Raw genomic sequence first — 22,746 nt, forward strand, 5'->3', positions numbered from 1 at the left:
AGATGAAATCAGCAATATATTATGCAACTTTCCAAACGTAAGAAATTGCTGCAAGAAATCCAATTAAAAACAGTAGAAATGTGTGTAATTCCTTATCAATAAGTCGGCACATTTTAAGGATTGCAAACAAGAATCTACCAATTCTGTCTCCAGATAAGCTGAGGTAATTTGCATGTACCCACCAGTTTTTAGTTAATTGGTATAATATCTCACAATGGAACAAACCAATTTTTTATGGAACAAGGAAACCTTACTGATTAAATCAATGAGACCATTTGCGATTGAAATCAACAAGTTAATCTGATCAAGATCAAACATAAGCTTTGAATGTGAAAATCAAGGAGTTAAGTCATTCAGATTCTGTCATTATGAGGCACTGACTTCATGAAAAAGTGTTTGGCAAACTCTTCCTCATTTACTTGAAAACGTGAAGGGCAATTAGTGACATTGCAATGTATTGCAGTGCTACTTGCATATGGCATGACCATGACAAAAATAAAAGAAAGAATGTTTTCTTTCCCCCCAAAAAGAAAAGATTTGCTAACAAACACTTTTTCATAAAGACAGTGCTTCTTTAAGTTATGGTTAAAATAATATTTCTACTTATATTGTAAAAAGGTGGGTGCATGGCAGTAATTAGAATAAAAATAAACCATTTGAGTTCATGATTGCTGTTGATGATGCCGTCTATATCCTCTTTTCAGATTGTTTGTGAGCAGTTACTTCCAAACACTTACGATTTCTGGGATGTATGAGGACCGCATGAAAGTGGAGTGTTTGTGTAAAAAATGGACTTTTTGTGGTTTATCTTCATGACAAAATGCTATTTTTCACCTCATCCTTTTCTTATGTTGCCTGTGCTGTTATCCAATATTCTTAATTGGTTTTGACTCCAGCTTGCAATCTATGGTATCTAGTTAGATACCCTTGGTTTCATTACAACATACACTAATGCTGTAACATCAGGTAATGTCTTATTGGCCATAACATATTGCTATCATCAGTAAAGAGTCTGCTGCTTCAGTACAACAATATTCTAATGGCTGATTCTGGACTATAGCTTTACAGCTTACCATGTTGTGGCTGCCACCAGCGAAATGCAGTAGATATGGTTTTGGCTTCTGGAGGTAGTTCAATCGTTATTATTTGAGGTTGCAGAAAAGACATGTAGTCCAGCTCACGCAGAACATGCCAGGTTACTCCATTGTCATTGGTGTACTGCACAACAATTCCTATATTTGGAGAAAGAAGTAGGATTAAGTGTGACCCCAGGATTTTGCTTTACATTGGCAGATCTCCCATGGCATTGCTCACAATGAGTCAAAGGTTACTCTGTTGTAAGGGGGCGGGGATGGGGGAGGGCTGGAATATGGAATTGGTGGAGGGGTGTACATATCCACTGAAAGGATTTGGGAAAGAAAATTGTAAGAGATCTACCCAGGGACAGTGCAATAAATATTTTTTGATTGGTTCCTTGTAAGTAAATAAATAAAGCAGCAGATGAATAACTAAAGAAATAATTTCTCTATCCATTGCATATAGATAAATACTTTGTTCCCCCGACATACCACACCTACATAAGTAAATCAAGTTGGGGAAGCTACTTTTTACCTTTACTGTCCATCTGCTGGTTTTTATAGCTAAAGCAAAGAAGAAATATACAAAACACAAGAAATTGTTAATCTAATTTGTGTCTTTCCTTCTTTACCAAATATTTGGTGACAGTACTGAGTGCTACCTAATGTTTAAGCTTAAAGAAATATGCATCAGTTCAGAACTTTTATTCATAAACTGTCTAGAAATATAATGCTGTCCTTCCAGAACTCCTTACTGTTTATATGAAAAATTCAAAATAAGCACTGGAGTTAATTTCTAGAGGAATAGAATTGAAAAGCAGAGAAGGTGTGTTAAACTTGTATAGAACCTTGGTTTGACCACACTTCCTGGTTCTTTGTGATAAACATAAATAAAAGAAATGTAGCTGGTGTACATAACAAAATGTAAAGAAATGCTGTGAGTCATTCCTGCTGAAGTCCTCCCAATCACCAGTTTTCGCCTCAGTCATACCTGTTTGACTGTCTTATTAAATTTGTTGACTGTGGGAGATCAGCTGGTACATAATATACATCGCATTTGCTTTCAGTGATAACTCAGTGAAAGGTTGATAGGTTCATGCTTTACTTTGTTTTTGACGTTATATGCAAAAAAAAATCTGGTTACTTTCACTGCTCCTAAACATGGTATCCATGGGGTTTTGCCTGGAGTAATTTTTCCATTGATACACAGGGAGGGGTTCTACAAACAGCAAGTCCTGGTGTACTCTGTGAATGGCCAATCTTGCTGTCAATCACAAAATCAATTTCTTCAAGATGTAAACATAAATTCATGCTGAGAACTACAACTTGCTACCTTGTTGATTTGCTTCAGCTGACAGTGATGGCTCCGGGAACCCACTTGAATTCAAAACTAAGGCTTCTCAAAAAGGCACATGCTTCTTGATGGAAAACATTGTTGGCAGCATTTTGAATACAGAAAATGCTATTGTATAGGCAAGTTTAATAATTTCTTGTAAATGTTGCAATTTTTTTAAAGTCTTAATTGCATTACAAATCTTATTCTAGTTGTGAGTCTTCAGCTTAGTGGAGAAATTAAAATAATGGTCAAGACAATTTTCAAAAAATATCTGGAGTGATTTAATTGGCTCTCCTCCTTTCTTTTATTGGTACATTCTGCTGGCTGCTCATGCTGCATTCATGTTTTCATATGTTCTTAGCAGCTCCTCATTCATTGTTTCTCTGCCCACTTTCCTAGCTTATATTTTATACGTTTCCTACCTCTTCCATTTTGATTCATTGCTATTTTATGAATACAAAATTTGGGACAATCAGCAGCAAGAAGTGTGGTATCTGAAGTGTGTTGGTAATATGTGTGCTGGACCTGGAGATTCTGTATTGTTTTTAGTGTGGGATTAGTGAATCTGGGCAGGGAGGGGGAGGAATTTGGAGTGGAACTCGTTTTTGGATTTCCGCCCCTTCCTGGGGCACCTCAAAAAGTGGAAAACAACAGAAAAAATAGTACAAGAGGAAAAGCAAAAGCATTTCCACAATAATTAATAATGTTGAAAATAAAAAAAAGAAATGAACATAAGATTGAGAAAACGTGCCTGTGCAAAACAATGTGAATCCATGATCCACGCAGGTATGATAAAACGCTCCAGTTTAAACACAATGACGGAAACGTTTGAGCTACATGGAAACAAAAACCAGCAAAATATCGAGGAAAATGCATCTAAAAGTAACATGAGAAAGGGCCTTTGTGAACAGACCTCAAATGCACATGTGTAGTTAAACTGCACAATTGGCAATCAACCTTTGAATCAACGAAATGGCCAGAAAGGCCAGAAAAAGGGTGAAGCCTCCAATGAAAATTCAAGATCCAGGTTTGCACTAGCGAGAGGCTTGCAAGCAAAAACATTTGTGGATGAACTTCAAACATGAAAAGGGCAATTCTGTACATCAGCTTAATAATGTTGCTATAAATTATGAAATTTGTGTAGTTATTATTGTCCAAAACTTAATTTGAATACTAAGTCATTGAGCCACTGAGAAAACAAGAGGACTGATAGAAATATTTCGCAAGATGTATTATGAATGGTTTTATTGGTTTGCCTTTTATAATTGATAGATTTTGCTGACTGTCCAATTTTATTTGTAGTTATTTGAACTTCATTATTGATATTCTGATACCTGAACTCAAGTAGCTATTCTTCATGGATGGAACTTGACAGTGAATGTTTGCACCATGTGGGACTTCACAACTGAACCCAATCCTGTCGTCCCCAACACCCACACACGTGTGTGCTTTCCAACATTGGACGCTGGATAGCGATCAGGAGCGGGAGCATTAGCTTATTTTTCTGCTCCCCGACTTAGGGTTGCTGGGGTCAATTAAAGCAACCCAGCCAAGATGTGCCAATCTAGCACAGATGCGGGCTTAAATCTGGGTCTTCCTGGTCTGTATGGTATACTAACACATGGGCAGTGCAATTCAGCAGTTTTAAACCATACATGGGAACAAGAGTAATGATAACATTGCAGATGTCTTCCTTTATAACATTTAAGGTAATATGATAATTCAGTAACGTGTGCAACAAAGCAACAACATTTTAACAAGTACTTCATACTCCAGTTACCTTCATTTCTAGCTCTTGGTTTGCTGCAAGAGGAACCAAGGGTTTTGCTTCCAATTCGGATATAAAATTGAACCAACCTATGCACGAAACATAAAGATTACAAGGTTCATAGAACGCAGGTACTACCAATACACTTTGTTAGAAACATCCTATGGTATCAGACAGGCCCATTGAAAAGGACTGTACCGTATTATTTAAAATATCAGAAACTCAGATATGACCAAAATGGTAAACAATTGCCTAGTGTAGTGGTTATGGTACCAGATTACCAAATCCAACCATGATAAGCTGTGAAATTGAATTCTGGAAATAATGACCATGAAAACCGACAACAATTGTGGGGGGGGAGGGGGGAGAGTAGATTTCAACCCTACCTGCCCAGCAAAAAGGGGGAGAGTGGGCGGTTAAAATGTCCTGAGTGACATGCCTGTTGATTTCCCATCTGGATCCCAACAGCCTTGATTTTAACCTGTTCCTCCGAGCAGGTGGCCTGAAGCTGACGGGACCCTCCTTTGCATATTCAGATTGGGGTCCGATCCCGACTGCTATTGTAACTCAGGCCTGAGCAGGGAAGCTGCAGCAGGTTAGAAATGAACTTAAGACATGGTCAGTCCTTAGCACAAGATATCCATAATTCAGCAGAAATTGATAATCTCACTCTGAGAGGTCGTAATAACGGCTGGTGTCAGAACAGGGCAAATTCACACTGGTATACTATGCAGTGTTCTTCAGAAGTGGATATTAGGACACGTTAATAGGGCAGACTGGCGGGAGCTTTATTCTGCATATGGCTCATGCTTCTGGCTGACCTTAGTACTGACACTGGATGATAAAACTATTGAATTCAACAGCGCTAGCAATCCTCATGTTAAAGAATGCAAATCATTCACCAGTAAATGTAAACGTATCACCAGCATCATTATTAAGGTATGGTATTCAGCACAATGGATTTTTGAATTAAATTTGAATATCATAAGGGCAGATCCTTCCAAGTCTTCAGGTTCGCATTTACTAATTCAAATCAGATTGGATTAGTATTTCCTAATTGGAAAATGAATTTCAATATAGATAAGTGTGAAGTATTGCATTTTGGAAGGAAGACTAAGGGGGCCACATACTGCTTGGATAATAAGAGTTGAAATGGGGTAAAGGAGCAGAGGGACCTGGGGGTACAGATACACAAATCACTAAAAGTAGTGATGCAGGTTAACAAGGCCATAAGGAAAGCAAACAAAGCACTGGGGTTCGTTTCTAGAGGGATAGAATTGAAAAGCAGGGAAGTTGTGTTAAACTTGTATTGAACTTTGGTTAGACCACACTTGGAGTACTGTGAACGGTTCTGGTCTCCATATTATAAAAAGGATATCAAAGCACTGGAGAAGGTGCAAAAAAGATTTAGTAGGATGATACCAGAACTGAGAGGTTATACCCATCAGGAAAGATTGAGCAGGCTGAGGCTCTTTTCTCTAGAAAAGAGAAGGCTGAGGGGTGACCTGATTGAGGTCTTTAAGATTCTGAAGAGTTGGCAAAGGGATATGGACAGGATAAGTGAGTGGGCGAGAAGGTGGCAGATGGAGTATAACATGGGGAAATGTGGAATTATCCACTCTGGTAGGAAGAATAGAAAAGCAGAATATTTTTTAAAAGGTGAGAGACTAAGAAATGTTGGTAGTCAGAGGGATTTGGGTGTCCTTGTACATGAATCACAGAAAGTTAACATTCAGGTACAGCAAGCAATTAGGAAGGCAAATGGCATGTTAGCCTTTATTGTAAGAGGGTTGGAGTACACGAGTGAGGAGGTCTTGCTGCAATTATATAGGGCTCTGGTGAGACCACACCTGGAGTACTGTGTACAGTTTTGGTCAGAGGAAGGATATACTTACCTTAGAAGGGATGCAATGAAGATTCACGAGATTGATTCCTGGGATGGGAGGGTAGTCCTATGAGGAGAGATTGAATAGAATGGGCCTATATTCTCTGGAGTTTAGAAGAATGAGAGGTGATCTCAATGAAGCGTATAAAATTCTTAGAGGGCTTGACAGGGTAGAGGCTGTTTCCTCTGGGTGGAGAGTCTAGAACTGGGGTTCATAGTCTCAAGATAAGGGGGCGGCCATTTAGGATCGAGATGAGGAAAAATGTCTTCACTCAGAGGTTGTGAATCTTTGGAATTCTCTACCCCAGAGGGCTGTGGATGCTCAGTCATTGAGTGTATTCAAGACTGAGATTGATAGATTTTTGGACACTAAGGGAATCAAGGGATATAGGGATAGGGCGGGAAAGTGGAGTTGAGGTAAAAGATCAGCCATGATCTTATTGAATGGCAGAGCAGGTTCGAGGGGCCATATGACCAATCCGACTCCTATTTCTTGTGTTCTTATGATAGGTTAGACGTAGAGAAGTTGTTTCCACTTGCGGGGGAGACCAGAGCTAGGGGCCACAAATATAAGATAGTCACTAATAAATCCAATGGGGAATTCAGGAGAAACTTCTTTACCCAGAGAATGGTTAGAATGTGGAACTTGCTACCACAAGGAGTAAATGAGGTGACTAGCATAGATGCATTTAAGGGGAAGCTAGATAAACAAATTAGGGAGAAAGGAATAGATGGATATGCTGATAGGGTTAGACGAAGTAGGGAGAGAGGAGGCTCGTGTGGAGCATAAACAATGGCATGGACCCGTTGGGCCGAATGGCCTACTTCTGTGCTGTACATTCTATGTAATTCTAATGGTTTTAGAGATAGCTTCAGCTGCTACTTATCACAACAGGTGTGTTCATCTAGAATGAGCAGGGTGGTATCCAGGCTTATCTAAATTCAGAGATTCAAATTGGCTCAATTCAAATCAATTTGGATTTGCGGATAATCTATACTCTGCTTCACGAGATGTAAATGTGGCTGAAATGTTTTTTGTAAATAATAGATATGTAATTACATTTGAACAGTTTTTTTTCACAAAATACAGTGTACTCACAGCAATGTTATCAGAGAGCTCTTCATCTGAAATTGTTCAGCAGCTAATATCAAATATTATACATTTAGCTTTTAACCTGATGTTTGTTGTGTCAAGACAGACGGTTCTGGCCTCTCTTCCCCCAGGGCCGTTGAAGTAGAGCGATTTCCCATCATTCAGTATTGCACAGCCTATACCAGTCTGTCCTCCTGTAACCTTGAACCAGAGAGGACTGAGCTTATCCTCGAAGCGATCAGTCATTTCACTGGGGTTTGATGTATTCGGCACACAGGTTCTCTCCTCAACTATGAGAGAATGGAGCCATGCATCATCAATAGAAATAGGTTTTTGTATTTAACATTTGCCATTAAAATATAGAATCATTTCTTTTAACTAAACTGGAAATGGGAACACAAAGAGAAGCAAAGAATTTAACAAGTTTGGAAAATGCACACCAGTAAAACAATTGCTAAACATCTAAAATCAATGTGAGGTTCCAATTTATAATACTTGGATATTGCTTATCCTTTGTTATCCTTAGCACAATATGGGAATTAGATTGTGGTGGTGGAAATACTGAGCAGGAACTTTTATTAGTCTGTGATTTGCTAATATTAGTAGTGTGTACTCAGTGCATTGAAGGGGCAGACAAAGACGTGGCTGTAGAAGTAGGTTATTTTAAGTCATTTAAGTCACGCAATGACTCGTACTTTCTAGTAAAGATGGAAGTAGCACCAGAACAATGCCATAAAGTCACCTTTTAAAAACAAAAGGGCTCCAGTATTCTTTGTATGAGAGAAATTTACAGATTTTTTAATAATGTCCCACCCAACTTAATTAATATTATAGTATACGGTTCATTAATGACTATTACCTGTCAGTCCATTACCTCCCTGACATGGTTGACAACATGGTGCCACTCAATGATACTCACTACATTCAATTACTGGGTTCCATTTTCATTAGATTTGACTCTGGCTTCACACAATACTCAATCTTTGATCAGCCTGTGGGCAGGAAAGGCCACACCTGACCCTGGACCGTGGCTCCTCAATTGCTTCCTGGTACATTTTACATTACGAGACATTCATTATATTGCACATCTCGTTACAACACACGGGAGGTGAAATTCGCCTTGGTCAATAATTACACAAGAGCATAATAATGCTGTTTAGTGTTTTATTTACATTCCAGATGACTTTATGGAATGAAAATGGCCTGATTTCCGACCTGGACTTGCTGTAGTAACTCAGAGGATCATAAATCAAAGCAAAGCCACTTTTCCCATTGTTGGGATGAGAGTATTTCAAAGTATCGCTTCCCACCCAGACATTACAGGAATTTCCACTGTTTTCATTAGGAACTCACAGCTGTTTCTTAAAAACCTTTGGAGAATGCAATATAATGTTTTGTCAACATAACTAACTGTAATTCTTATGCAACTATCATTATATTGGATTGCATTTAGAACATATTAAAATGAATGTAAGTGCCTAACTAAATAAAAGGGAATAACCTTTTCAATTTAAAAATTCAACTACATGCAATCTCTTAACCTTTTACCTTATCACAGTCATTTTCCCCTCAAAAATAATTTAGATGGAATTTTTACATAGGTGAACGAGCTACCATGTTCCTCAATGTTACAAGTTTACAAGCATTTTTCGGTCCTCTTTATGTTTCCTCATAACTGAAACAATTCCTCAGCAGAAAAGACCAGCCTCTTAGCCATTGTTTTGTTCCGATATTCCTGTCCTGCACAATCAGAAGTACCTAGCCTCTGTGTGGCAGCATCCCCAAAGATTAGAATCTTGCTGTCTTTGGCACAAACCCATTAGTGATAGTTAAGCCTAATAGCCATCTGATGTGATCTTACCAGTGTAGCCAAGATCACAGAAGCAGACACCAGAGATGCAGTCACCATGTCCACTGCAGTAGTTAGAGCAGGGCTCAGAGATGTAAACTTCATCTAAGCCAAAAGCAGGTGCACTCCTGTGGGTGCTGGTCTCCTGAAACCAGCGGAACCGAGTCTTACTGTAATTCAACAAAAGAATGAAAGAAACAGAAAAGTTGCAATGCAGTTACAAATATTTATTTATTATTGCTGGAGTAATAACAATGATTTATAGGTGGCTCTGTGTTTAACATTACCATTCCCACGACAGTAGGAATCAGTTTATTTAGCAAAATGAAAAGTCCTCTGCAGGCACTTCACTCTTACATGATACAACACATGGCATAACAGGTTCCCAGGTGCAAATTCTTGGTAATGGGCCTATCACGCAGCAGGCTACACACATGACCTTGCCCGAGGCTTTCCTACATCCTGTACACTGCTGACTTCAGAGATGGAGAGAGGCGGCAAAGCTCGTCTTTTCTCCCAGCAGGTCATAATCAAAACAGAGGCTGCATTTCCTCCAGAGGCCTCAAACCAGGCACGGCCAGCGTACTGACCTCACTTCCCAGCTGTCACCTGCAAGTTTCGATCAACCACCTGATGTTCGCTTCTCTAGTTTTATGACAACTGTTAAAGCATGACTTTTTGAAATATATGCACTAGTGAGTTCTGCTTACATTCCTTTAGTACAGTTGAACTGTACTTTCAGATGAGATGTTAAACCGAGACCCTGCCTATTTTTAGAATCATAGAATCAAAGGAAATTTACAGCACAGAAGGAGGCCATTCGGCCCATCGTGTCTGCGCCGGCTGTTCAGGCGAACATAAAAGATCCCATGGCACGATTCAAAGAAGAGCAGGGAGTTCACCTGATCAATATTCATTACTCAACCAAAACAGATTGCCTAATCATTTATCTCATTGCTGTTTGTGGGACCTTAAAGTGTGCAAATTGTGTGCCACCACATAAATATGAATAGAAATCTACCTTCCTTCCCTCCCTCCCACTTTTGGAGTGGTGTGAATGGACACCAAGGAGTTGTCCTGCCCCCTTTGTACTGTTCTCTATTCAGGGAAACCAAAACTGCATGCATGTGCACTTAAACGCATGGGAAGAATTGTTCACTTACCAGTGAATTATTTAAAGCTAGAGAAGAGTTGAATATTCATTCAGTTCTTTACACGAAAAAAAATCAACATAATCCTTCAATGCAGTTCAGCAGACCACTTGCTAAGTTTGACAGTTCAGCTTCATGCCAGTTGCACTTATACCAAAATGGTCACAAAGCCAAAGTGGCGTCAGGAGAAGGACTGCAGGTGGTCTCACACCACTTCAGAAAGTTTGATTCACTCCCAGTTTGGTACTGGACGTTCAGTAAAACTGCCCGATTACTTTCTGAAAATCAGCCCATCGCACCTTAACTGCTGTTTAACCAGGCTGTACCATTCCATTGTAAAGTTAATGGACAATCATTTTCCAAGTAGAGCACACAAGAAGAAAAACGAAAGCTAAGAGGAAATTCAGTGTTCTCTTTAGTTTTATTGGACAAACCTCTCTCACCTCCTCCGTCTCTCTTGGAACCTATATTGACTGGCTGAGTCCATTTATATCCAAACTGGACATTGATACCCAAGGTGAATATTGATTCACTCATAAATTAGGATTCCCTAACTAGCAGAGAATATTTTATTTAAAACAGTGAAGCGAGATCATCTATTCACCTTTAATGCTACAACTAGCTCTTTTCTTGATTGATAAACAGCAGGTAAATTCTATTTGTGTTTGGCTGTTGATTATCTTGTGAAAAACATTCGCCACACGTACCTGGATGCGACAGATCTTGGGATAATGATTGTGATTCTTGTCCATGTTTCAAAGTCTCCTGTGTAGAAAATTGTCGACTCCCTCAGTTCTCTTGAACTTCCCTCACAGCCTTTGACGCCAGGAGATGCTGGGTAGCAACCTTCTTTTACCAATGACCAAGACCTACCGGCATCATGAGAGTACTGAAGGAGAACTGGGGCGGCACTACTGAACTGGCATTCACATCCGATGTTCAGCTGAAAAGTTCCAGATATAGCAAGTTAAAATAATTCTGAAGATCACATTTTAAAATATCACAGAAAGACCCCCTAGGAAGGAAGGAAGTGCACTTCCTATAAAAGATTTGTCAATATTGATGTTAGTCAGATAAAATTGAGCTGATTATAGTTTCCAGTACACTCTATCTACGTTCAATTTCGAAATGAGGCAGAATTCAGGTTCCATCTAATTTTGGCCTGTTTAACTTTCTGATTGGGCCAAAGGCAAGTGAAGGAAGCTCCTGTCCATAGCAGGTGGGAGCTTCATTACCTTATTCAAAAGGAGGTTTGGAAGGGCCTCTGCTCCTTTCTGCGGCCAGGAGGCATGCTGGGCGCTAAGTCGAAAGCACGCCCAGGAAACCTGTGCTCTCCTGCCACATCTGCAGAGAGAGAAAAAATTATCTCACTTTGGCAGACACGGTGCTGGCAGAGGCTCCTCTTCCCAAAACAAGCTGTGCCAGCAGACCTCTAGCGGTTCATCGAGATACCTGAATGTCTGACTAACTGTTAAGCTGGATGCTTCTTCAGAAACGCTGCAATTGTGTGTTCAAGTCTCTGGAGTGGGGCTTGAATCCAAGACATTCTGACTCAGAGTTGAGAGTGCTACTGCTGAGCCAACGTTAACACAAAGCTGACAGTTACTGCCCCTGCGTGAAAGAAGGAATGCTGGTGGTCGACAGCCAGTGTTACCTGATTGGTTGTAGCCCCCAAGATGCCACCAACCATTTCTGCAGGTTCTGGCACAGATACCCGCCAATGACCATAAGGGCCTATCTTCTTAGGATCTGGGTCGTCAGAGAGGCAAATACAAAGCTATGAAATCTGCTGTAAGGACACCTGTGGCTATCATGCAGCATGGGAATGGCACACTCAGGGGCAATAACTTTGTGTCAGCCTTGGCTCAGCAGTAGCACTTTCATCTGAGTCAGAATGTCTTGGGTTCAAGTCTCACTCCAGAGACTTGAGCACACAATCTCAGCTGACACTCTAGTGCAGTACTGAGGGAATGCTGTATTGTCGGAGGAGCCATCATTTGCACGAGACGTTGACCCAAGGTCTTGTCTGCCCTCTCGCGTAAAAGATCCAATGGTACCATTCAAAAAAGTGCGTGAGAGTTCTTTCAGTGTTCAACCACCATTGCTAAAAAAAAAAGCACATTTAATTGTTCATTTATCTTATTATTGTTTGTGGGGCCTTGCTGTGCACAATTAGCTGCCACATTTCCCCAAATTACAAGTGGCTACACTTCAAAAGCATTTTATTGGCTGTGATTTGCTTTGGGACGTCTAGAGTATGTGAAAGGCACTACATTAATACAAGTTCTTTAGCTGTGGCCTGAAATTTGTCTGCTTCTCCTTGAAGGCATGCTGCAATGCTGGCCTACAGGTATGGTGCATGGAGTGACACAGAGGAAAAGCCTCCTCACAAGCATCGCCTGCAGCACAACCTTGACTTCAGCAGCCATCGAAGAGGGGATTGGGTGCAGGGCTGCTCCTTCACTGGTCTGCAGACTCATGCCTGCACTTAGCGGCCCCTTTCCCTTCATTTTTGCCGACTATTTCTTAATCCCTAGTCCCTTTAGCCTTGGCAAATGCTGCTTGGTGATAGGTTGAGTTGCCTTTTAAGGCTGTTCAAAAGCTTCCAGAATTTCTCCCCCAATTTGTTAGTTGCAGTGACTGATGAAGGGCTGCGAGCAGACTTTCTTCCTGCCCTCCTAGCAGGAGATCCATGGTGTGGTGAGGCCAAAGAAGGACCAAAGACAGGACAAGAATTAAAGGGCAATATAAAATAAAGAACCTAACATCCAATCCCTGTGGTGGCACAACACTGAAGAGATTTTATATCTCCAAAATCAACGTTTTGAGACCTACGGTTGCACATGAAACCATTCAGTTGTCTAGTGGACTGATGGGTAGGACACTCCAAACTAGGAAAGCAGGATTTGAATTTGAATGATGGCAAATGCGCTATCAGATATTGCCAACCAGCAGAAATCCACTGTGGTCATGGAGGCATCTCTTTCCACCATGAATTCTTGGCTGAGAGATTCAAAAAAGCAGAAAAATGGGTGAAATAATAGATTACTACAATGTGCAGTGTTTTGAGCCTCAGCTGCCAAATGATTTGAAGTTAGACGTTGGCGATATTAGCAGGTGAACGTTTAATGCGTTTTTGAGACATTCCTCTGCCACTATATTAATAGACATGTTAATCTATTTAAAAATAAAAGGGTTAGAGAACCTCTTAAAATACTGGACAGAGGAAATGCATTAATCATTCATCTGCTAATATTATCAGTCATTTATAGTTCAATAATTTATCCTTTCATTTTTTTTACATGGAGTCCAATATATTTTGGAATAAGCTGAATGTAGTCCACGTAAAGAATAACAATAAATAGTATGTGAAGGGACTCCTGTTGTTACTTTTGCCCGTTGCCTCACATTGAAAACAATAGGAGGGGGTGTACAGCTGTGCAGTCTGTCCTGCATAGGGAATAGTGTTTTCCATTATCTCTGGTGCTTTCATTGTTCGTTCGCTCCAAGACGCATGAAAGAAATACTATCAGCATCTGTGAAGTAAAAATACTTTCTCTCTCTTTCTTCTGTTCCATGGCTGTCAAACACTGGCCTACAAGCATCAATACGTGAAAAACTAGCAAGACTGAATAATCCAAAGAGTTTAACCTTACTGCTAGGAATCCCAGGGGGTGGCTGTAATTCTGGACTGTGGGGAAAACCAATCTATAATAATGAATTAGCTGTTAACCTCGGAAACCTTTTATTATTACAAGCTTTCAATTATTCAGCTCTCACCAGTTATACATTGATCAGAAGTTGTTGTATGGTTCATTAATTTTAAATTACAAGCACATGACCTAGACAACCCACAACTAGGATTTCATTAGAGCAGCAGTTTTAAAAAAAAATCAGACAGAGGTATAGAGCCCCTTCCGCCACAGTGTATCAAAGTGATGAGAACAATCCCACATATCTTAAACTGATTTTTAAAATTCGTTCATGGGATGTGGGCGTCGCTGGCAAGGCCGGCATTTATTGCCCGTCCCTAATTGCCCTTGAGAAGGTGGTGGTGAGCTGCCTTCTTGAACCGCTGCAGTCCGTGTGGTGAAGGTTCTCCCACAGTGCTGTTAGGAAGGGAGTTTACGGTGGTGGATTGGGTGCCACTCAAGCAGGCTGCTTTGTCCTGGATGGTGTCAAGCTTCTTGAGTGTTGTTACAGCAGCACTCATCCAGGCAAGTGGAGAGTATTCCATCGCATTCCTGACTTGTGCCTTGTAGATGGTGGAAAGGATTTGGGGAGTCAGGTGGTGAGTCACTCACCGCAGAATACCCAGCCTCTGACCTGCTCTTGTAGCCACAGTATTTATATGGCTGGTCCAGTTAAGTTTCTGGTCAATGGTGACCCCCAGGATGTGGATGGTGGGGGATTCGGCAATGGTAATGCCGTTGAATGTCAAGGGGAGGTGGTTAGACTCTCTCTTGTTGGAGATGGTCATTGCCTGGCACTTGTCTGGCGCGAATGTTACTTGTCACTTATCAGCCCAAGCCTGGATGTTGTCCAGGTCTTGCTGCATGCGGGCTCGGACTGCTTCATTATTTGAGGGGTTGCGAATGGAACTGAACACTGTGCAATCATCAGTGAACATCCCCATTTCTGACCTTATGATGGAGGGAAGGTCATTGATGAAGCAGCTGAAGATGGTTGGGCCTGGGACACTGCCTTGAGGAACTCCTGCAGCAATGTCCTGGGGCTGAGATGATTGGCCATCAACAACCACTACCATCTTCCTTTGTGCTAGGTATGACTCCAGCCACTGGATGTTTTCCCCCTGATTCCCATTGACTTCAATTTTACTAGGGCTCCTTGGTGCCACACTCGGTCAAATGCTGCCTTGATGTCAAGGGCAGTCGCTCTCACCTCACCTCTGGAATTCAGCTCTTTTGTCCATGTTTGGACCAAGGCTGTAATGAGGTCTGGAGCCGAGCGGTCCTGGCGGAACCCAAACTGAGCATCGGTGAGCAGGTTATTGGTGAGTAAGTGCCGCTTGATAGCACTGTCGACGACACCTTCCATCACTTTGCTGATGATTGAGAGTAGACTGATGGGGCGGCAATTGGCCGGATTGGATTTGTCCTGCTTTTTGTGGACAGGACACACCTGGGCAATTTTCCACATTGTTGGGTAGATGCCAGTGCTGCAGCTGTACTGGAACAGCTTGGCTAGAGGTGCAGCTAGTTCTGGAGCACAAGTCTTCAGCACTACAGCCAGGATGTTGTCGGGGCCCATAGCCTTTGCTGTATCCAGTGCACTCAGCCGTTTCTTGATATCATGTGGAGTGAATCGAATTGGCTGAAGACTGGCTTCTGTGATGGTGGGGATATTGGGAGGAGGCCGAGATGAATCATCCACTCGGCACTTCTGGCTGAAGATGGTTGCAAACGCTTCAGCCTTATCTTTTGCACTCACGTGCTGGACTCCACCATCATTGAGGATGGAGATGTTTACAGAGCCTCCTCCTCCCGTTAGTTGTTTAATTGTCCACCACCATTCACGACTAGATGTGGCAGGACTGCAGAGCTTTGATCTGATCCGTTGGTTGTGGAATCGCTTAGCTCTGACTATAGCATGTTGCTTCCGCTGTTTAGCATGCATGTAGTCCTGAGGTGTGGCTTCACCAGGTTGGCACCTCATTTTGAGGTATGCCTGGTGCTGCTCCTGGCATGCTCTTCTACACTCCTCATTGAACCAGGGTTGATCCCCTGGCTTGTTGGTAATGGTAGAGTGAGGAATACACCGGGCCATGAGGTTACAGATTGTGCCGGAATACAATTCTGCTGCTGCTGATGGCCCACAGCACCTCATGGATGCCCAGTTTTGAGCTGCTAGATCTGTTTTGAATCTAACCCATTTAGCATGGTGATAGTGCCACACAACACGTTGGATGGTGTCCTCAGTGCGAAGACGGGACTTCATCTCCACGAGGACTGTGCGGTGGTCACTTCTACCAATACTGTCATGGACAGATGCATCTGCAACAGGTAGATTGGTGAGGATGAGGTCAAGTAGGTTTTTCCCTCGTGTTGGTTCGCTCACCACCTGCCGCAGGCCCAGTCTAGGAACTATGTCCTTCAGGACTCGGCCAGCTCGGTCTGTAGTGGTTCTACCGAGCCACTCTTGATGATGGACATTGAAGTCCCCCACCCAGAGTACATCCTAACTGGTCTATGCCAGTGTTTATAATCCACATGAGCCACCTCCCATTTTAATTACCTCCTCCCACCCTGGTTCAAATGCCTCTATTCCCTTCTAACTCATGTATGCATCAAGCCTCCCCTTAAATGCACCAATGCTATCTGCTTCAACCACTCCATGTGACAGTGAATTCCACATTCTCACCACTCTCTGTGTAAAAAAGTTCCTCCTAAATTATTTCTTCGAAATGTTAGTGACGATCTAACATTTATGCCCACGCATTCTGGACTCACCACAAGTGTAAACAGTTTCTCCACACCCATCCTAGCAAACCCCTTCAGAATTTTAAAGATATCTGTCAGGTCTGCTCTTAGTCGTCTCTTTACCAGAGAAAAGCGCCCCAGCCTGCTTAATCATTCTTGATAGTTGCATCCACTCAATTCTGGTAGCATCCTTGAAAATCTTTTCTATACTTTCTCCAGTACTTCAATATCCTTGTTGTAGTATGGAGACCAGAACATACACAGTACTCCCAAGTGTGGTCTTATATTTTGTGATATTAGTACAAAATTCCTTTGTCTGCTATTTTAGCCCTTTTAAATAAACAGATGAAAGACTGGAGAAAAGAATTTCATTTAAATGCATTGCATTTATTATGAATATCGCAGTGTGATTCAACTCCTATTCAGTTACTTCAAACCTAACACAACGCTGATTATATCATGATTTTTCCTAACTTCAGCCTGACTGTCAGTGTGGAAAACAATTCAGCCCGAAAATATAATGGATTTACTGCGGTTGAATGGAGAGAGAGTCTGAAAAATCTATTCCCTGTTCTTGGCTTAATGATGGATGTAAAAGATCCCACGGCACTTTTTGAAGAAGAGCAGAGAATTCTCTTTATGCTCCGTCCAACATTTCTTACTCAACCAACACAACCAGTTTTCCTTTCATTCTCTCTCTGTGTGGCTCTCACACTCTTTTTCTCAACATCACCTGTAGCTTTCTATCTGATTCCTTTCTCTCACTCTTTCTCTCCCGCTCTTTCTGCAAGTCTATTCTTCCCTAGATCTTTCTCTTCCGTTTGTTTCTCATGGATGCAACTTGTTCATGTTCTTACAGATATTGTGACTGGACTTCTTTAAAAAATAAAGCTAGGGTATGCAGAGATAACCAAAATATAGCTGGTTAGAGGCAAGAAGTCTCACTGGGCTGGTGGGAGAGACCATCAGGGAGGTGTTGAAACAGACAGGGGTATAAAAGAAAATTGGGGTGGGGTGGGGGTGGGGTAGCAAAAGAGGTCCATGCATTGAGAAAAACAGAACATCCTAGGCAAAATAAATACCTTGAACTGAAGTATATATCCAGGTTTGAGAGTCAGGTCCCGTGTCACAGCAACCCGATCGCCATCAGATTTCCCAAAAACCATGGCTGAGTGGGTCATGGAGCAGAAAGTCTCATTGTTGCCCATCCCCTCGTTAGCCAGCATCAACCAAATGCTCAGCTGGCTCAGCGGAATATCATAGGAGGGTGTATAGTCCTGAAATGTGAGGGAGAAAGAAAAAATAAAATGCATTAAATGATAAATATCAGCTCTTCAAACTCTGCAAACTGCTTTACTGAGATGGGAAATTTTATGAGTAGCCGATTACCTTATTTCTAGCACACAAGGTTAAAAGAAACAGGAAAAGTTTTTTTAAATGTTAACGGAGAGCTGTCACGCCTTGCACAGTTTGTGGTGTAATTATATATTTGTTCGAAAATTAGATTTTAGATGGTCCTTTAACATTAGTAATGCTGTAACAATGTTGCAATTGGTTAGATCCAGGCCTCAGTAAGTCAGTCTGCAAGATGGAGTCTGTAAGCCAACAGTGAGCTGCTTAATGTCAAGTTGCTTTCAAACAAAATAAATCCAGCTGAGTTGCCATTTGATGCTGGATTATTAGGAACCCTAAACAAGATAACATCAGAATAACACATGTGGAATGGACAGATAAGCTGCTTATAACTACACTTGCCTATAACAGGAGATGTTTCATACTCGATCTGCAATGGAGCAGATGCATGAGCGTTCTAAGGACATCCAAGCAAATCATCCCTGCAACTTCCCAGAGCATCCTTCTCCATAAACTCGACTCAATGTCACCGTTTGTCCACTGAGAAAAGCAGGATGAAGTGTTAACTTTTGAAATGTGGATTTTCAAGTACTATTTTACTTTTGATTCAAAGTATTAAAAATCTATACTGAAAACAATCCACTAAAGTCATCATGTCCCTGCCTCCAAACTTTTGTCTTGTGAGACACTCTCCCTTTTTGATAACAATCCTTTCAATTTGTTTTTCAAAATGTCACTGACAGTTGAAATTTACATGTATAGTTTTAAAAATTATGATTCAAATGACTCTTTTTCAGACTACCAGTGCTAAGTAGGGCTTTCTCTGACGGGTGATGATAAGCTCCATATGCTCTGCAGGCTGACGTTTGAAACAGAGCTTGTTAAAGTTTAGGAAGGCTGCAATATACAATATCACATTGTGGCTATCACACTACAGAATGGCCATAGCACCCTTATCAAGCACAGATCAATATAGGAGGGGTCCTGAATATCCATTTCCTTGTCAACATCTTTTTACCTGGACACGGAAAGCCACCGCCTTACAGTGAATACACTTTGTGATTGAATTATGCAATGAAACACCACAGGATGATTGATCACATTGCTGGGCTGTTCAACACACCATGGTGGTGGTCTCTTTAGATGTAAGTAAATTTTGGTTTTGGGTAAATATTTATATAAATGCAAGTTGTTGTTGTTCTTTGTACTAGTCAAGGCAATGGGCGTCAGTGCTGTGCTATGGAACAGCTTCCTATTTTAGACAGCCAACATCAGTACCAGGCACTCTCATGTCAGATACAGCATGGGGCAGGATGGAAAGTACAGTAAAACTGCCTCCACTCTGCCTCAACCACAGTATAGTGCCCCCTAGTGCATCATTGTGACATTTCCATTTCCCAAGCGAGCAGGGCTATCATCATCTGATAAATCCAACATGCGAAATTTTCAGTTGCAAACCATGTACCCAGTTCCAAAAGCAGCAAGCTGTGTACGTCACCCACAAGGAAAGGCTGCTCTGTGACATCATTGATGGGGAAGCACCCTGTAGCTGCTTCATTGATTGCAGTGCTAATCACAACTTTGAATCGGTGCAGGAACTAATGAGGAGCTGCCTACCTCAGGAAACCGGGCCATTGGCTGGTTATGATGCCTAGCCAGGAGTATGTCGGGTCTCCATGGGAATTAAAGATCAGAATCCTGATTTTCGTCCAGGCATTCTGCCTGATTTTAGGTGGATTTGGGATGGGCAGGCTGGGAAATCAGCCAGGGAACCGTTCCACTGTCCCTCCGTCAATCAATGTTACGTCTGGGATTTTCCGCCAGAAGTGATGACAAACATTAAATACGTCCATCGAAATGTAGGCGAGTGTATTCGCAGTGGGTGGGAAGGATAGCTTGATGCCAGACATTACGTTTCTCGATCACCATAGCAATGCTGGACACATGTATGTTACTGGTGTCCAGTGAAGTTATGGCAAGCAGGCAGAGGATTTACATATGAAATACCCCTTCAAGGGAGTGCCATCAATCATGAGATAATTCCATCACACACCCCGCAAATGTAAAGATCTAACGGCCTTCCTGTTCAAAAATTAAATGGTCCTAAATGGTCAAAAATTAAATGGCGCCCAATGCATGCAGCAACCATATCCACCCTCCTCCACCTCCCCCCATCCCCCACCCCAAGGCAGGCTCCCTGGCACAACTGGGAATCCCTCCAGCAGTCTGCCAAAAGTATTATAGTGAAGTTGGCTCCGAGAGATTCCCCCAGGTCAGCGATGACCAATTCTGACAGGCACTAATCCCACTATGCCAACTTCACACCAATCTTTTTTCAGAACATTCCTATTTTTAACTCACCCATCCCTGAGCCTTCTGCGATTTCTCCTTTTGAATATGCACTCTCTAGTGATGGGATCTGAGCACATGTGCAAAACCAAATCTTCTCCAGTGCAGAGCAGCCTGTATTACAGCAAGGGCCTTTTTTGTGCCACAGTGCACTGTGAGAGACAGGGCCCTTCACAGGCTGGAGATCATAATCCTCACACAGGGGGCATCAGATTGTGAACTCGTGCAGGACAGTTGGCAGGCCCGCACAGGAGCCTTTATTGCGGCTTTGTTGAGCGAGATTGCCAATTTAATGCCCATTAGTGCTCCTTTGTTTCACCATGCTTACATGCTGTAAAAGACAAACTAATCTGCTTGCTGAACTTGAACACTAAGCCTTATTTAACAACTGATTTCATGCTTCAGCTCGCTCAGTCAGAACAGGCTGATACTTTGCAGCAAATAGCTACAATTATCTTTCACTTATGCCCCATTTAGAACTACTTCCAATCTAAAAGGTCCCACAATATAAGCCAGTTCCTATTATAACAAGTTCAGGACTTATTCAGTGATTGGTAGTAACACCATTTTAATCTTGCATGTGTGCAATTGCTACAATGTTACTTTTGCAGTGTTGGACCTTTCTTGATGTGCGGGGAATGTTCGTACAGGCTGACAGTGTGACAGTCATATCACTGACTCTTACAGTGAACTGAGACCTCATCCTGCACTGACCAAGAATAAAACAGCAGCACCGATGGCAAGCGGCACTTGAGGCAGCCATTTTTCTTTGCCGCCAAGTGGTGTTTTGCCTCTAACTCAGTTTCCTGACTTCTAGACACAGCACTGCAATATAATTGAGCTATTAGGACAATTTTTTACTGTAATTTTGGACTGAACAGCCAGGAAACACAGTTTTATTTCTGAACTGCTTTTCCCATACATCATCAGTGGCACAACTGTCCAATCAAATGAAACCAAGATATAATGGGTTATGCTGCTGCTGTAGTAAGAGCTTCGGTCTATTAGGAAATCATAGGTACGAGAGTTCACTCATTCTAGACACTCTAGTTGTTATTGCAATATTAGAGGTATGATAAAAAGGGCTTGTTACAGCTCATTTCTAGCCTGGATAATTTTGGCTGTCTTACATCACTTTCATGGGTGAGTCCCAACTCCCAATATTTTGAAGTGTATCTCCTCTTGCCTGGAGATCTTAGTAAGCTTTCAGTAACATTCCCAGGAAATGAACAGCAAACCCTGTCTGATAATTGCTTTTGCTACCAGACTTATCCAAAGCCTTCTTAAGATCTTACTCCAATCTTCAAAAGTGGTAAAGCATCATATCAGATCTTGCTTTAAGTTTAAAATATCAAGCAAGTTTATTTTACAAAAGATGAACAAGCACATAAGTAACAGCCAGATACTATAGTTATATATTTAGAGCAGACCTCATTCCATCTAACTCAATGAATGGATAAAATAGAAGAAATAAAATAAATAGAATAAAACTTTAAGAACTAAGCTAATCCTTTGTAACGATCTTATAAATAACAGTCCTTCTTTTCCCAGAATTTCTTCCTCCTTGGGAGCCTGATTAATCTACAAATCTTGGAAATTCAAACTGATTATTTTCTCTATTTTAGGAGTTTCAAACTGATTGAAAATCTCAGAGGAGAATCAAACAGGGTCCTGGATGTGAACAGAACAGGCCTTTTTATATCCCAGAAAATAGTTATAAAGATTTCCTGAAGTTTTACTACCTGACCATTCAAATTTTTTAAAAAACTATCAGTCATATGCAAATTGAACGAATCACACAGGGTTATTTAAGTTTGAATTAATTTTCTTTCCGGCCTGTAACCAACAAAACCTGCAGCACTGTTTTGGGATAGGCTTGGTACAAGAAATTGAACTGCAGTTGATTTTTTAAATTGCTTATGTTCTATGACTGGATTTAAAGACACATCTACCTCGTTTTTGTCACACTGATGAATAGTTGTTCTATTACTGATTCTTCAAATTGTTCCTTTGGACCCCACAAGGAAAGTCTGGACCTCTGCTACTCCGCGCCCCCCCAACCCATTCCCACCAGTGATTCCCTGCTGCAAACCCCCCCCACCCCGTGACATGAGTGTCAGCCTTGAGGCTACTCGATCTTCCACTGTTGGCATGATGACATTGGGCGGGTTTGACACTCGCCCTGTCCCCTGCCTGCCCAAACCCCACTCCCAGTTAAAATCCCCTCCCAGTTTTAAGGTTCTTTGTTCTGGGATAACTGGGAGCTATTTCGTGGGCAGTACTGCACAACGACAATAGACAGTAAAAAAGAACTCAAAAACATAACACTTGGCAGACAAAATGGATCAAGTGTTTTAAGGTAGACAACAGAATCAGTTTCCCTTTGATTATTAAATGTAAACAATTTTACAACACCAAGTTATAGTCCAGCAATTTTATTTTAAAT

At 41.5% G+C, this 22,746-nt stretch overlaps 1 protein-coding gene across 1 annotated transcript in view; it reads right to left on the minus strand.

Moving 5' to 3' along the window:
- The window catches only part of reln (reelin), a 297,718-nt gene that overhangs the window by 79,475 nt on the left and 195,497 nt on the right, over positions 1-22,746 (minus strand). The window contains exons 27-32 of the mRNA XM_068005008.1: positions 17,681-17,875; positions 10,866-11,101; positions 9,020-9,177; positions 7,241-7,448; positions 4,193-4,269; positions 1,074-1,232 (exon numbers count right to left, since the gene is read on the minus strand). Of these exons, the coding sequence (XP_067861109.1) occupies positions 1,074-1,232; positions 4,193-4,269; positions 7,241-7,448; positions 9,020-9,177; positions 10,866-11,101; positions 17,681-17,875 (1,033 nt within the window). The remainder of the gene's footprint in view (positions 1-1,073; positions 1,233-4,192; positions 4,270-7,240; positions 7,449-9,019; positions 9,178-10,865; positions 11,102-17,680; positions 17,876-22,746) is intronic.

The sequence above is a fragment of the Heptranchias perlo genome, chromosome 24 (assembly GCF_035084215.1).
Source record: "Heptranchias perlo isolate sHepPer1 chromosome 24, sHepPer1.hap1, whole genome shotgun sequence".
Lineage (NCBI taxonomy): Eukaryota > Metazoa > Chordata > Chondrichthyes > Hexanchiformes > Hexanchidae > Heptranchias > Heptranchias perlo.